Here is a 16375-nt window from a genome sequence, read left to right as displayed (position 1 = left end):
TAATATTTCAACTTGCCGGTTATTAGGCCAACAAGTCCTTGTAGGATCTTGCAGTATTAAAGAGCATTTCTCGATGATCCAATGCAGACCTAATGCAATGCTATTCAGCTCGTAATGCAAGAATCAGGCACTTCGTGATGTAAAAATAATGCAATGCGTAATGCAACAATCAGGCAGTTCGTAATGCCAAAATAATGCAATGTGTAATGCAACATTCAGGAAGTTTGTAATGCAAAAATAATGCAATGTGTAATGCAACAATCAGGCAGTTCGTAATGCAAAAATAATGCAATGTGTAATGCAACAATAATGAAGTTCGTAATGCAAAAATAATGCAATGCGTAATGCAACAATCAGGCAGTTCGTAATGCAAAAATAATGCAATGCATAATGCCACAATCAGGAAGGTCGTAATGCAAAAATAATGCAATGAGTAATGCAACAATCAGGCAGTTCGTAATGCCAAAATAATGCAATGTGTAATGCAACATTCAAGAAGTTCGTAATGCAAAAATAATGAAATGCGTAATGCAACGATCAGGCAGTTCGTAATGCCAAAATAATGCAATGCGTAATGCAACAATCAGGCTGCAACAGGGCACACGCACACATCGTCGCGGAGACTCACTTGGATTCCGGGTGCACACGACCACGGGGCAGTTCTTACGCAGGTCTCGGGCTGCAAAAAGTACACGCACGCAGCGTCGCTGAGACACACTTGGAAACTTTTATGTTCCTGAGATTCCATAACAGGGAGCCAGCTCTCCTCAGGCCCTTAGGGACAAGTTACTTCAGGACACAGCAAAGTCCTTTCAAGCAGGGGGACACAGCACACAGTAAAGTCCCTTAGCCTCTCCTTGGTTAAAGCAGCAGACTGCAGGCCAGCCCCAGAACACACAGCAAGGGTCAGTCCTTTCCTTCAGTCTCTTCAGCTGTTTCTTCCTTGGCAGAGGCATATTGTCTTTCCAGGTAACGATGGGTCAAAGCAAGACGCATGAAAAGGAGGGAATAGCGTGACTAGCGAGAAGAAAGAGGGATTGTAGGAAGTGACATGGAGTATTATACAGCCTGGAATGTGGACACTGTGAAGGGACTAATGAAATTGCTGTTCATATTTTTTCCCTGGTTTCATGGGAAGTTTAGTTTTTTGGGTTGATGGCTGCAGTTTATGAATTTTGTGATTAAAGCGAAGAAAGGATAGCATAATCCTCGCCTCCGTTTCCTTTATAGTATTGAACCTTACCTTCTCCATAGCTAGGCAAATTTAAATTCCAATACTTTTTAGTAAAGTAGAAGACAGAGATTATAGAAGATGATTGTGGGTCTATAGCAATCTGGCGACAAGTAAAACTACAAATGTTGGGTTTAATTGAATAGTAACCTGGCTGCAGGGAGACCATAAGCGTACGTAGAAAATGTGCCCACCTAAGGTAGCGTTACTTGAACATATTATCTTAAAATGCATTAGGTTCTCTAGCACTTAGAATAAGAGCAGCATTAGTCTGATTTATATTTAAATTGGAAATGTGACAAACGATAACCCTGCTTGATGCATTATTCTACAAAACCTAAATGTTTTTCTATATTTCATACACTATAGTCCTCTCCAACATAGCGGAGGATCCAGCATGAACAAATTAGTCCTTTGTTGATGTCCATGTCATGATGCTGAATGCAATTGGTGTAAAGGTGTTTAAAACAAATGAATGAAACGTAGGCCACTATGGTAAACAAGGAGTTTGCCCAAATCCGCTGATAGTCTCAGCCATTAAAACATAGATCTTTTTTCTCTCTTTTATATGCTCTGTATTTTTTGTTTTAAATATTTTGTATTCATGTGTTTAGCTTGCTCTTTTATGGCCTCTTAGGCCGAAATAAAGATATTGACTGGCTGACTTCTGGGCGGCTGTGCCTTGGGGTGGCATCTGAATCCTTAACACAACTAAAGAAAGAAAAACAGCTTCTGAAATCTGCTCACAACCAAGCACAGAAACTAGGCCTGTACATCCTTGCGACAGCTAAAATACTAAAAGTAAGCAAGCCTCTAATCTGCCCACACTTAAAACATTAAAATTGGGCCTGTGAGGCCTAGCCACTAATTTCTATTGACTGAGGAAATAAAATGCGCACCTTTCAGCCTCAAGTTCCCATTTGTGTTTTTTTTCCAATAGATTTGTATTTTTAAGGACAAATTTCAAGCACCTATGGCATACGGTGGAAGAAGCTGGTTTAACTGGGAGTGACAATGGAATGAATATTGTGTTACTTGATGAGAATGTTTTAGAGCATGTGAAGCCAAGCCTATTGAGTCTAGCTGGAAAGAGAATGATGTCCTGGCCCTGGAAGGGAACGAGGTAGTGCTGAGAGTCACTCCTGTGATGATATCTTTGAGAGTCATTCTTGTGGCAACAGTGTTGGATTTAAATGTAGTGCGAGAAACAGAGCTCTGCCTGAGATACTTATCAATTAAGTGTTGTTCGAGAGGGGTTATTCTACCATCTCTCTTTGGCTTAATGGTTACTTTTTCTTGTCTGTTCCCTCTCTTTATCCCTTAAATTATTTCCTCATTAGTTTGTTGGGAGAAATATGTGCTGCGCTTGAGTACAGCTGCTCTTGGAATGTTGGGTAGTTCGAATATGGAATGCTTGAATGTCTCTGGGGTTTGTTTTGGATTGTGGAATCCACGAGGAATTTGCAGCAAGATGGCAGTTGCAAGGTTGTCTTTCAGACTTCATACCCTTTTTTCCGTTGCTTGCTTACTTGCTTGCTTATCAGAAGGGCAAAAAGTATGTAATCGACATATAAAACTTAACAGGAGGAAACGTTAGAGGAAGAAATAGTGTGAAGAATAGTAGAAATTAAGCAAAAGGGAGAAGGAAGGTTAGAACCGTATAGATGGAACATGGAGAGGGTAGCAAAGTCAATAACCTGAGAAAAGAGGAATGATAGGAAGGAGATATCCAATGTGAACAAAGGCACATTTTGTTTCTGGCCTCCAAGTTAGCCTCTTCTCTCTCTAAGAGTTTGAAAGGTTTAATAAAAAATGTGGCAAATAAATCTTTCAAAAACAATAAGGTCTTGCTCCGGGAAAATTATGCTGTTGCTAATTTAAAATGATTCTTGCATTTACCAGGTTACTGAAACTGACACATTGTTGAGTTCAACTCTGCACCTGGTAAAGAAAGGTAGCCGAAGGCACTAACATAATTCTGAATAGCATCATGTTGGGTGCGCTCAGCTGAAGCTGAACTCAGCTCTTTATGTCACTCCATGGCACAAGATAAGAAAGGCCCCTTGCACCAATACATGTTCAGCAGCCGGTGCCATGTCAAAGGCTGGTGTCTAACTTAGCATGAGGAAAGGGTGTGGCACTGCGGCCAGAGCGCTTTGGAACTGGGGAGCCAGGTTTGAGTTTGGGCGTCAGCTCAACAAACATTCTGAAATATGAGTGAATATGTCCTTGTGTATTGTAACTGGTGCTCATGTAAAGCTCTCCATTAACTTCGGATCAAATCTGCACTATGTAAAAAATGATCAAAATTCTAATTTTGTGCGCATTTTTGTAAAAATCGCAGGATGTTTACATAGGAGCCGATTTTGCAGGATTTGTTTGGCAAATCACAAATCGCTATATCCGGGAAGGGTCTGATTTACAGGCCAAATCTTCTTGTCACATGAGCTTCCTACGTATAAGAGCTTCTAAAAATATCTAGAGTGCTGAACATAATACTGTTTTTGAGTGAACTGTGCAAAATACAATTTCTGATGACAGAGGATTAGGCTGGCTGTCTTGGAAAAGAGTGCAGACTTCTGAAAGTGTTAAAGGCCTTGGGAATGCACACATTGCAAAAGGTGTCTGATGTCTCTTTTGCATGAACTAGACTGAAATTCACACTAACCTTGTGACTTTTTCAGAAGAACATTCTTGAAAAATGTGCAATTATCTTTAAGACAAGACTCTATGCTGTGCCAGAAGTAGAAGGGAGTTGTGTATAGTGAGGATTGCACTTTCCTAATACAGTGAGCCACTTAGAGGTTCTCACTGAGCTTATATGGTTCACATGCAAGTATGTCGCAGGTGATAATAGATGTGAGGGTATCTTCTGGTCATCTCTAAGAACAACGTCTGTTACAAAACCTACAGATGGAAAAATGATCTAAGGAGAAGAAGCGAGCACTGCCAGCTTTGACATCACTGAATCAACCAGGCAGTTGCTCTCAGCTTATTCTGAGAAAGGCCGTAGTGCTGTCACTCACAGACGAAGCATTCAGCAAGGGTGCGATATCCGCGGCTGGGCTGCACACAGCTCCCAGTCTACATTTTCCATTATAGCAACAAAATAATACTGGACATCCAAAAATTAAATATCAGTCATAGCAACAAAAGTACAAAAAACACTTCCCTCATCCTTGGTGATCAACTTTGATTGGTTCTTAATTCACCACATCATCAAACGCATTTCTACCATTCTCTTAACTATTCTTTTTTTCTCCTGTCCATAAAATCATTTCACAGGTCTATTACTAGCCGAATAACTACTCTTGAGTGCTGCCATCATCACTAGAAGCACTCTCCTCTCACCTGAAAAGGAAGTGGTGCAATGTAATCCTTCCCCTCTGTGCTATGAATATTGATGCATGAACTCTGTAGAATACACACACATTTTTCTGTCTTCAGAGTACCTGAAATTGAGGGAATAAAACAGACAAAAATGTATTGTTAAAATCAAATAGTCTACTTTTCCTTATATAATGCTTGCAAATCATGGATTTTGGAAATGCCACTCTGATTTACAGGATCACCTTGGCCGAAAATCACAGACATCCTTAATTCTCTGTAAGGTTTTTATTTAGCTAACTATTTTGGCTAAAAATATTAATAAAAGTAAACTAATCTAAAAATCAGTTAAAAGAAACCCAGGATGTTTCATATTTAACAGTCAAAGCTTAACCTTGCTATGCGACTTCTGACACACAATTAAAATACCAAACACATTAAATGTATTAACTAGTCACTCTACCCTTTCTAAAAAGAGTAGAACTTGTATTCAGTTCAGGTTCAATGATCAAATACAATGTATGAGCGTTGTAATTAAATAGGTTTATGTCCAGACCGACAATGTGAACTCTTGATGCAGCGGACACTTCATTCTTGGGTTAAGGGCACAGAGAACGCTGGCCTGCTTAAATTACCAATCATGATGCATATAGGAAACAAGGGCAATACAGATTACAGACTCCTTTAAAGGTGTCCGACCTGTTTATTAAACCAGGAGGATTGTGTTAACATAGGGTCAGAAATCAAATCCTGAAAGGAATACAAATCTATTAAAATCCATAATATGTATTTATCCTAAAAACATTTACAGAGAATACATTAAAAGTAGACAGTACATAATACTCTTTAAGCAGAGTCTGGACTATATTTAGTCACACGTGGAAAACCAAATTGAAAAATATGGGTATCTGATATCATCCTGATGGACTGTGGTCTAAAGACATAAGTATAACACCAGGCATATATATGAATCACAATCCTCAATTGTAACAATCAAAGCTACAACTGCCACAACCCATCGACCAGACCTGCAACTTGTTGATTGTATTCTTGTCTTTGACCCCGACCAGCACTCAGCTGCCTTTTGGCTAGGGATGCGCTATAGAAATACCGCATACATTACATCAATGATAGAGAACAGCACAAAAAGGAGACAAGTGCTTTTACATCTGCTCTTCGAGGCAGGAGTCTAAACAATTATCATCTAGTTAAAAAAAAAACTGGAAAACAAAAAAGTCACTTACCATTGGTGTGCTCGGATTTATTCTCTGGGTCGGCAAAATCACACCACAAAGCCTACAAACAAACCAGTGAAACGGGTTTAGGCTAAGTTTCATATACAATACAATACAATACAATACACTTTACACATAATGCTGAATGTGGATTACCTATATGGTCAGTTAGGTTTCGGAAATGCTACCAAATCACTAAAATTGTGTTTTCCCGACTACTGGAATACGTTTTCCTACTAACTTCGTCATACATTTGAGTTAGAACACAAAGACATGGGCTTCTAAAAGGGAAGATCTACTGACCGGTGGCTAGCCACTATTTGAGCAAGCTCTTCATTTGCACATTCTTTCAAAACCTTATTCTCCAAAGAGAGGGTGAAACCACCACAAATGTTTTTTGCTGAAACTATGCAGATAGAATCCAGTTCAGTGTCCTTATTGCACACTGTTGACTTTCACACAAATTGTGTTACTGTTTAAGATATTTAAAAAAAATCTTTCTTTAGCAAGACATACAACCTTTCATTTGCACCAAGGTGGGTGCCTTGGTGTGTTGTTAAATGGTTGCCCTCCACCACCTCCAGCTTCACTGTTGCGATAGGTTTTAGTGGGCAGTTTTTTTCGACAATATATTTGCAACTGTATTTTGTGTACACAATCCACCCAAAGTCACCAGGTAATCTAGGGCCAAAGTGTTCATCCATACAGAACTATGGTAAGGTTGGGTTTTATTATTTTATTTAACACTAGTATGCCCAAGTGCTATCTTTGGAAACTACACCATATACAGTGACCTAGCTGCCAATTCTACATCTCAACCACATATTTGGCTGGCTTTGCACGCCTTGCAATGAAACTCTAGGCCTCAAACAAGCTGTATTATTGTTACAAGTAGTAGTTACTCAACTGGAATTTTCATTCACATCCAAAGACAAGCAGAGCCAGAGTATGAACCAACTGTACACCGCATAAATAGGGTAGATGCCTAAAACAATGGCTCTTATGTAGAGACATTACTTTTCTGTCATAGTCTAGCCTATTCACCTAGTAATTTGTGGCCATGTTTTTATTTCTGTATTTGCTCCTTTGACGTCCAAACTATTAAGATGAAAAATGGCCCAATATGATTCCGATATAGCTTTCGAAGCACGAATCCTGAAGAACTCATTTAAAGAAAAGGGGAATGGGTAAGCTGCAATTAAATAATCACACAATGGAGAACCGGTGTAGCAAGTTACCTTAATTTTAATGCTTAAGAGTATGCAATAGAATAGCAGCACTGAGAAAAAAAAACGAATGCGTGAAACGCTGACTGGCGAGCCGCATAGTAATGACTATTAATGTTACAGCTATTATGGACTAGCAATAATTAGTACTGATGGCCAATAATAAACTCTCCCAGGCATGTTTTCTTGTGCCGTCTGGTTTTTGTTATCCATTTTCTTATACTGTCATTAAATTCCCAGATTCAGGTATTAGGCCCTTACTCTTCAGAGGCCTCTGTGGCTTATGTGCTGTTATTTTTCTATCTTTGCTCTTTCCCCCATGCTTACATGTCATTTAACCTTCCCTCAGTTTTCACTCATTTTCCCCCCTTATTTGCTTCTTCCCTTTATCTCACTCATTCCCCAATTCACCTAATTTCACATTCGTAACACATTCTGCTTCTTCCAAGGACCCTCATTTAGTATTTACTCCTTTTAAGTTCATTTTAAACTCCCAGCCACACTCTTTGCTGTACCTTTTTTTCCTATTCACTTTCAGGTTTACATATCTCTCCAACTTGGGCTAATCTTTTCTCCTAAATAGGCCTCACACTATGCTATGCTATTTAATCTTGTCCTACTCTATATCTTGTCTCTTTGTAACGTCCTTGGTCCCAGTTATCCAGGTTCCCACCCACTCCCAATCCTCGATTCAAATTCTATAGTAGCCCCTATCTTACAGGAACTAAAAAACATTCCAGCTCATTACATACCTGTCCGCATAACTGTAGTATCAAATCCTCAATCTCTGGCCAGATAAAACACTCTCTTCACTATACCTACAGTGAAAATTACAACACAAATCCATGTGACCAAAACTGGAGGACAGCTGAGTCTTATTCACCAAGGGGACATTTCTACCTCTTACTACTGTATTACAAAAACCTTACTTCATATTACTGCAGGCTTGTAGTTACCTATCAACAAGCCATTGTTTCCTTCTCCTTCATTCCGAACATCGAAATACATCTACACGCTTTTTAAGATTAGCCAATAATTTCATATTTCCAACCTTTTAGACACCACTGTTTATCCATGCATGGATCGCATACTAAATTTGGCATTCAGAGGCTGCCCTCCCTTTCTTCAGTAATAACACATCTTGATGGGTTGCTCTAACTTTCATAACTTCCTATTGGTCATAGAAGATATCCAACAGAAATATGTGAGCCCGTACTTTGAGGTGAGGTGTGGTGGAGGCCACCCACAAGGCAGGTGCAAGTAATGGAAGGGGATTGTTTATATAGTTGTATTTTGTTTAAAATCTAATAAAAGGGGGCGTGGCCTGGCGAGCCAGCATGGCAGAAGCTAGCTGAGTGCGCTCCGAGCAGTCAGGCCTCATCATCCGTCACCATCCTGCCAACCCACACCGATAACTTACCGCCACGGCCCTGAGGCACCCCGGGACAGGCGAGACACCATCGTCGCTGGGTGGCGGCATCGTAGAGGTCGCTGGATACCCGGAGTGGAATCTCTGCCACCCATGTCTACACAGCAGTTGCTGGTTGGACACGGAGGGGGCCTAAGTGGAGTCTGCTCCTGCGAAGGGGCAAGCCTAGCGGCTATCTGCAGCTGGGCCGGGCATGGGCCTGCCCAACCCTTGGTGGCTCCGTGGTGCCGGCCACCAGCTCGTGAGGGGCTGAGGCCGAGGGGCTGCGGCTGAAGCTTGATGTGGCCCCGAGGAGACCGGGCTGAATCCTGTGGGGCCGAGTTGCCAACTGGCTATTGTGGTAATTGAGGGTGTGTAGCTGAACTGCATGCGGCCCACATTCCGGCTGTTGGCGCAGGGGCTGCTGATCTAGCCTCCTGTTGACCCCCGTGGCCTGCAGTGGTTGGGGCCTGTGCTGGGGTCTGCCTGCCGCCCGGGCTGCCAAGATCGGGCCCAGGGGTGCTGCTGGGGAACAAGTGCCCCTCCCTTGCTGCTGGTCAGGTGCGTAGCTGGTTGGCGGCCCGGCGTGTAAGATCCCTTTAGGGGGTCCACGTTGTGTCTGGTCCTGGGGCTGCATAAGCGGGCGAGCTAGGCCCCGGTGCAGCTTCTGGCCCCAGATTAGCCAAGTCTGTGAGGTCCAGCCGGTAGCGCATAGACACTGGATCAGTGTTGCTGAGGGGAGACAGGTGCCCAGCGGTGCTGTGTAGAAGAGGCTTGCTGGACCATCTGGGAGGAACTTTCCGGGCAGCTAGCGGGGTCTTCTGTGCCGTGTGAGCCCTAGTGCGTCAACAGGACTAAGGACAAATCATCCGCCACGTTAACCAAGGACCATTACATGAACACCGGGGTTAGCGATGCAGAGGGGGGTGCTGCAAAGTTCCCGGATAACGGCCTGCTGTTGGCAGCAACCACGCAATATCGCAACATGTTGGATGCAAAGAGTGGGGTGGTGGGATCTGGGGCTATCCTGTTGAGGCAAAACCTTCGGAAGGCAGTCATTCACATAACAGGAGCAGAGATCAGGTTGTCGACTGTCGAAAACACTGTGACATCACTTCAACAGAAGGTTAACAAACTTACAGTAGTCACTCAAGAATTGGCGGTGCCGGTGGAAGATGCAGAGGGCCGCGCACACCCCAACAATCTGCGTTTTGTGGTGTTCCCAGAGGGGTGCGAGGGCGCTTCAATAGAGGAATTTGTATGGTGGTGGCTGCGGTCCATCAAACCCGAGGGTTCCCGGTCCACATATTTCGTTCTTGAGAGGTCACACAGGGTGCTAAGGAGGAAGCCCCCTCCAGGTGCAAGCGCCCGGTCAGTGATTTCCAAGTTGTTGAATTACTTAGATAGAGACACTATTCTCAAATTCGCCGTGGGTCATGATAAACTTATGCATGATTCGCACACAATCAGGATTTTCCCAGATTACACAAGGATCGTTCAACAACAGTGGCAATACTTCGTGGCGGCGAAGCGCAGATTACGAGAGTCGAATGTTTCATATATGCTGTTATATCCGGCATGTATGAGGGTTGTCTACAAGTCACAGTCCTTGTACTTCGAAACACCTGAAGCGGTCTTTGCATGGACAGACGAGATGATACGCCTGCGGCCGCATACGCTTCCGCCTCTGGAGTGTGACTCCTCCCAGGGTGACCGACAGAATCGAGCAAAGAAATCCACATAGAAACGTTGACACCAATACCACTCCAATTGCTGATCCCATAATCAAAAAGAAGATCCACAATGTAGAGCTTGGGGTCAGGGATGATGGGCTGCTACTGTTGAATTCCGGCTTCAACTGGTGTCCTTGTTGTACGGGCAGAGGACTCAGATTTGCATGCCTCTGTAAGGGTAGGGGGTGATGGGGTTCAGGTAAGATTGCGTACCTGGAAGGGAGTTCCTGAGCCTCCCAAGGAGACACACCTGGTGTGACATATATTTCTGGTTTGTTGAAGTATTGGGGTGGGGGTGGTCTTGCTGATATCCGGGTTTGTTGGGTTTTAAGTTGGCAAAGACACAGGTACATCATGAACCTCAGACACTGACTTCGTATGGTTTCCTCCCTAATTCTAAATGGACACATACAACCTTGATAGACGGATTCGGGGGGGGGGTTCGTATCATGACGTGGAATGTCCGGGGCATCCTCGATAAGGTTAAATGTGGGGCAATCCTAAGGCAAGTTAAAAGGCTTGAGACAGACATATTGCTGCTACAATAGACTCATATGATGGAATCGAGGGCACCATGCCTTGTACGTTTATGTTTGATCAGATATTCCACTCAGGGTTTCTTAGGGGCTCGCGAGGTACAGCAGTTCTTATTTAACGTAGGGTTCCCTATAGGCCCACCAGGGTGTGGAAGGTACACCGTAGTGACGGTGAGGGAATTACTGACTTTGGGTACAGTCTATGCACCCCCCTCCCTTGGGTCAGGCATTTGCAGATAGAGTTTTACGCCTCTGGGGTGAGTTGCCAGATGGATTATACGTGGTGGGTGGGGATTGGAATGATGTGTTGGCACTAGAGGAGGATAGATGGTGCACGACCAATCTAAGCTGCACCTTTTGCCATGCTCTCTGGGGTGGACAGATGCATGGCGGGCGTATCACCCAGCAGCGGCCGGCTTAACCTTTTTCTCAGCCGTTCATGGATCCTTCTGCAGGCTGGATTACATCTTTCTTCCCTGGCTCATATGTTCCCAGGGTCTTGGTTGTTGTGATCTTGCCAGGAGGGTTGTTGGACCATTCTCCTGTGACCCTCCCTTTGCTTACTGGTCCTCATCAGTCCCCATTTTGATGGCATATGTCGCCATGGCACCTGCATAACCCGTTGTAGAAGTCCCTGCTCCACCGGGTGGTCGTGGAATATTTCTTTCTCGATGTGGACACGGCTTCCTCCAGTGTGGTCGTACGGGATGCTCTTAAAACCACACTGTGGGGGTGGACATTAGTTTTTGCGCAGGAGATCAGCGACGCAAAATGTAAAAGATAGTGGAACTGGAGGCTCAGATGCAGGCACTAGAGGGCGATGTCAAAGGGGTTGCAGCATCAGCTGCTTTTATCCCAGCAACAACTGCAGCAGTTGTACTTAGATGAGGCCCAGATGACGTGGCAGGCGATTTCGATAAGCAGGCAGTACCTGTTTACCCTTCTGTAGGCCCTGAACCTGGGACCACTTTCCTCTTTTATATTAGTCTATTATACACTGATTTGATGGTGTCCGTTCAGGTGGCAGGCATTGTTTCTGACCCTTTCCCTATATACAAAAGGCACTAAACAGGGGTGACCGCTGTCCCCTCTGTTATTCACGCTTGCAGTGGAGCCACTGGCTGCATGGGAGAGGTAAGACCCCCTGGTGCGTAGTTTCGATTGGTCCAATGAGATATCCAACATGATAGCACTATATGCGGATGATGTCCTGTTATTTCTTACCGACCCGGCCTTTTCTGGCCCGCTGATCATGCAGATCATGCGGGTTTTTTGGCGAGACCTCGGTGCACTACAGGAATCTGACAGTCGATCCGTTTTCCGGTATGTGGGTTTCCAGGGCAGAAAGGCATGGGCCGCAGACTTGACGCATAAAGTTGATGGTTTTCATTACTTGGGGTGTCTAAATTTCCCCTGATTCAGCGGTCTCATGGTCCCATTATATTGGCCCTCTGTTGTCCAGAGTTCGAGAAGAGGTGCGGTTGTGGGCCCCATTGCCCCCGTCATTGCTGGGACGGTCAGCCATCTTTGAGATGGTGTCTCTGCCGCAGGTGTTGTACAGGCTCCAATATTACCCCTACGATATTCAGAAACCGTGGTTTCAACAAATGAATGCTGTCCGATCTGGTGGGCGATCCAAGTGACTTTCCAAACTTGCAGTCAGTCCACCTTCTGTGGGTGGAAAATCGCTGCTGCCGACATACATTCGTATTATGCAGCCTCTCACCTTCTCAACATTAATGATTGGTGTTACAGCGAGCAAGATGATCCAGCTTATGCTGTGAAGAGGTGGGCGATGGGTGACCGGCCAGTCCTTGACTTCCTTTATAGCGACTAGGGGATGGAACATCTTCCTCCAGCAGCCCGGGTAGCCACTCGGTTATGGCAGCAGACTGTTCGGCGGCTGGGCTTGTGGGGGAGACTGACCAGGGGACCCCGTTGTGGCACGGGAACTTCCTACGACAGGTGTTCGCGCTGCCGGGTTTGCGGGTCTGGGACCTCATTGGCATTTCTACACTGGGGGATCTCACGAAGGGAATGGTACTCAAATCCAACAATTACAGGAAGAATACCAACTCCAATGCGGTCAATACCTAGAGTTCCGACATGCTCGACTCCCATATATTCGGAATGAGCAATTGCTATTCTCCCAGAGGACGCAACTCCTCTGACATTTCCTCATACGCTTTAAGGCAAGCAACCACACACAGCTTCGGAGAATCCGGAAACGCCGGATAAGAAATGGATCTCGTTCCAGACTTCGTTCGTCTGCGAACCGTAAAAAAGTGACCCCTGTGGGGGAAAAATTCTACTGGTAACATCAAGGGCTCTGACATCTGAAACCCTTCTGCATGAGATAAGGCATAGAAGCATTGCCAGTTTCGCCGATAGCTCTTTCCTAGAGAGGAATCTATTCGGCTGCCAAGACAAATTTAACACCTGGTTAACATCCCAAAGCTGAGAATAAAGAGGCTCAGGTGGTAGCGAGAGGTGTTCGCGCTGCCGGGTTTGCGGGGCTGGGACCTCATTGGCATTTCTACACTGGGGGATCTCACGAAGGGAACGGTACTCAAATCCAACAATTACAGGAAGAATACCAACTCCAATGCGGTCAATACCTACAGTTCCGACATGCTCGACTCCCATATATTCGGAATGAGCAATTGCTGTTCTCCCAGAGGACGGAACTCCTCTGACATTTCCTCATACGCTTTAATGCAAGCAACCACACACAGCTTCGGAGAATCCGGAAACGCTGGATAAGAAATGGATTTCGTTCCAGACTTCGTTCGTCTGCGAATCGTAAAAAAGTGACCCCTGTGGGGGAAAAATTCTACTGGTAACATCAAGGGCTCTGACATCTGAAACCCTTCTGCATGAGATAAGGCATAGAAGAAGCATTGCCAGTTTCGCCGATAGCTCTTTCCTAGAGAGGAATCTATTCGGCTGCCAAGACAAATTTAACACCTGGTTAACATCCCAAAGCTGAGAATAAAGAGGCTCAGGTGGTAGCGAGAGGCGGATGCCTCGGAGGAGACGACAGACCAAGGAACATTCGTCCACAGGGGACCCGTCAACCATAGCATGACCCGCCGAAATGGCGGAACGGTAGGTGTTGAAAGTCCTCTAAGCCAAGCCCTCCTCCGCCAGAGAGATTAAAAAATTCAAAATAGAGGTCACATCCGTTGCCACGGGATTGAGACACCGTTGCACACACCAACGATACCACCTCCTCCAGGTGGAGTGGTAGCGCTTGAGGATGCTGTTGGCAGAAGCCCTCGACATTAACTCCTCAGACGCTCCTGAAAGGCCTGGGACCGCCCAGCGTCCCCTGTAATTCTCCATGCCAGGAGAGTGAGAGAGCCCTGCTCTATCAATGGATGGGGAACTCCGTCCGGATTGAGAAGGAGTTTCGGAAAGTGGGGGAGTGGGATTGGAAAATCCCAAGAAAGTTCCAGAAGAACCGGAAACCACACTTGAGACCTCCAGATTGAAGAAATTAAAATCACGTCCGCATTCTGGCGTCGCACCTGGGCTGAGACCCTCGTGATCATGGCAAACGGGGGAAAGGCATAGCCTTGTTCGTTCTGCCAATTCTGAAGAAATGAGTCTGTCCGCGCTGCCAGAGGATAATCCTCGCCTCCGGTCCCGACATAGAATTGCGGGAATTTAACCCACTGGAGGACATGCTGTTGATGGGAGATTTAGGTGCCCATAGGATTAGACAAATTTATCAGACTCTGGTTACACATAGCCTCAAAACCTTGACAGCCTTGCCAGAGACTTGGAGGGGAGGCATAGAGGACCTGGACAACGATGAATGGATGGAGGTGTTGGCGGCCCACTGCAGTGCGGACATATCCTCCCGCTTCCGTCGAATCCAATTCAAGTATCTACATAGTGCCTATCATACCAGACACCGCCTATGGCGGATCAGTGCGATATCCTCCCCCATGTGTCTCTGATGCGGTATTGAGGCGGGGCCCTTCCTCCACACAGTCTGGAGTTGTGAAGCATTGCAGTTATTCTGGAGGGGGTGACCTCTTGCTTGGCCCGGGCATTGTTGTGGGAGGTTCCTCTTGATCCTAAACAGATTCTCCTTCACATCGATTTCCTGTGGGGGAAATCGAAACAAGCAGCATCTTCTGTTCTTGGGACTAGCCCTAGCAAGGCGCTACATAGCAGAGAACTGGAAGGCAGATTCACCGCCCTTGGTGGGAGTGTGGAAGACAGCTATGGATAGGTGTATGGGGATGGTGATTGAGATAGAGATGGCAGTCTTTCATGCGAGGGGCTGCCCCCAGACGCATGGTAGGGTTCGCCGGCAGTGGGCAGGTCATCGAGGTATACTGTTGCTATCTGTGTTCCAGCAGAAGTCATAATGGAGGTACAATCATATGGGCCTCAGATATAGTAGCAGTCCCCATTCCCTGCAATATGCATATGTCCATGGGTGTTATTAATGTACAGGGTTCTGGGGCATAGTGTTCTGTTTGTGCCCGTTTTGTTTGCTCATGTAACAATAGTATCATCAATACATGTTGCATTTATGTATATACAAACCTGTGAGGGCTAGTCAGGGTTCGATGTACTTAAACATTCAATAAAATTTGTTATACAAAAAATCTAATAACATTTTTCTTTTTTTTTTTTAAAGAATGAAGTAAGCCCCACTGATCAGTTTTTTTGTGAGCAGCGTTTGACAATCTGCATAAAAACACTACTATAGTATACAGCATGAAGTCAGTCGCTATTTTTATCTATGTAATTGCGGGAGCTGTTCTGCACCCTTCCCTCTCCTTTCTGCCCACTTCAATGTCCTACAAAGTTTGCAAAGGCTCCATCCTTTTGCCTACTGTGTTAAATGTATTTCTGACCTCCTAGCCCCTCCCTCGAATGCTCTGGTGGCGATTTCTTTATGACAACAAGCTCTAGATTAGCTTGTTTGGAAATGGCTCAATCAAGCTCTCAGTTAAGCCTAAATCTCAGTGAAAATGTACTTTTGACTTTCCCCAAACACCTCCATAGGCTTTAACAGATGTCCAAATTAGTTCCTCAGAACATTAGCAAAGAGGAGAAAGCATAAAGTATTATTAGTATAAATAACTCAAACATATCCTTGGTCCTCAGGTTAATACCTTCATGTCTTCCGGTAATCACATACTGAACTGCATGAGGAACATGAGAACATTTCTTCTAAAGGTGGACATAAACTTTTTTAACCAACTACCAATCACTTTGAAACAGGATTAATAAAACCCTGTCCAATAAGTGTTTACAGCCCTAGGCTTGGAAAAATTATGCTAATTTCAGCAGACAGATAAACTTCAATATAAGAAATTACAATCCCATTCACAAGTACCTCCTCGATCTTCCAATCATGGATTCTATTTATTCAAACTCTCCTCTTTGGTTGAGGACAGATTTGCAGTTCAAGTAGAAGTCCTCTGTAGTAGTCTTCCGCAGTGATCCTCTATACTTCAGTAACATTTAGGTTGTACTTAAAGATCGTTGAATAATATTTAATACGTATGATGCTCTCTATCCATCTTGTCACGTATCATCAGCCTGTAGGCGCTTGAGGTTTCCAAAGATATACTGGCCTTGGAAATCTCAAATAAATGAATCTATTTCAAAATATTTTTGGTACAGCTTTTCTGCCACATGGACAAAAGCTCA

At 44.7% G+C, this 16375-nt stretch overlaps 1 protein-coding gene across 1 annotated transcript in view; it reads right to left on the bottom strand.

Annotated features, from left to right (window-relative positions):
* The window catches only part of ANAPC1 (anaphase promoting complex subunit 1), a 771271-nt gene that overhangs the window by 708549 nt on the left and 46347 nt on the right, over positions 1 to 16375 (bottom strand). The window contains exons 3-4 of the mRNA XM_085611802.1: positions 5803 to 5854; positions 4583 to 4683 (exon numbers count right to left, since the gene is read on the bottom strand). Of these exons, the coding sequence (XP_085467928.1) occupies positions 4583 to 4683; positions 5803 to 5854 (153 nt within the window). The remainder of the gene's footprint in view (positions 1 to 4582; positions 4684 to 5802; positions 5855 to 16375) is intronic.

Source organism: Triturus cristatus, chromosome 6 (genome assembly GCF_964204655.1).
Source record: "Triturus cristatus chromosome 6, aTriCri1.1, whole genome shotgun sequence".
NCBI classification, from domain to species: domain Eukaryota; kingdom Metazoa; phylum Chordata; class Amphibia; order Caudata; family Salamandridae; genus Triturus; species Triturus cristatus.
Note: the sequence above shows the minus strand (reverse complement) of the source record. Positions and strands in the feature narration are given on the sequence as shown.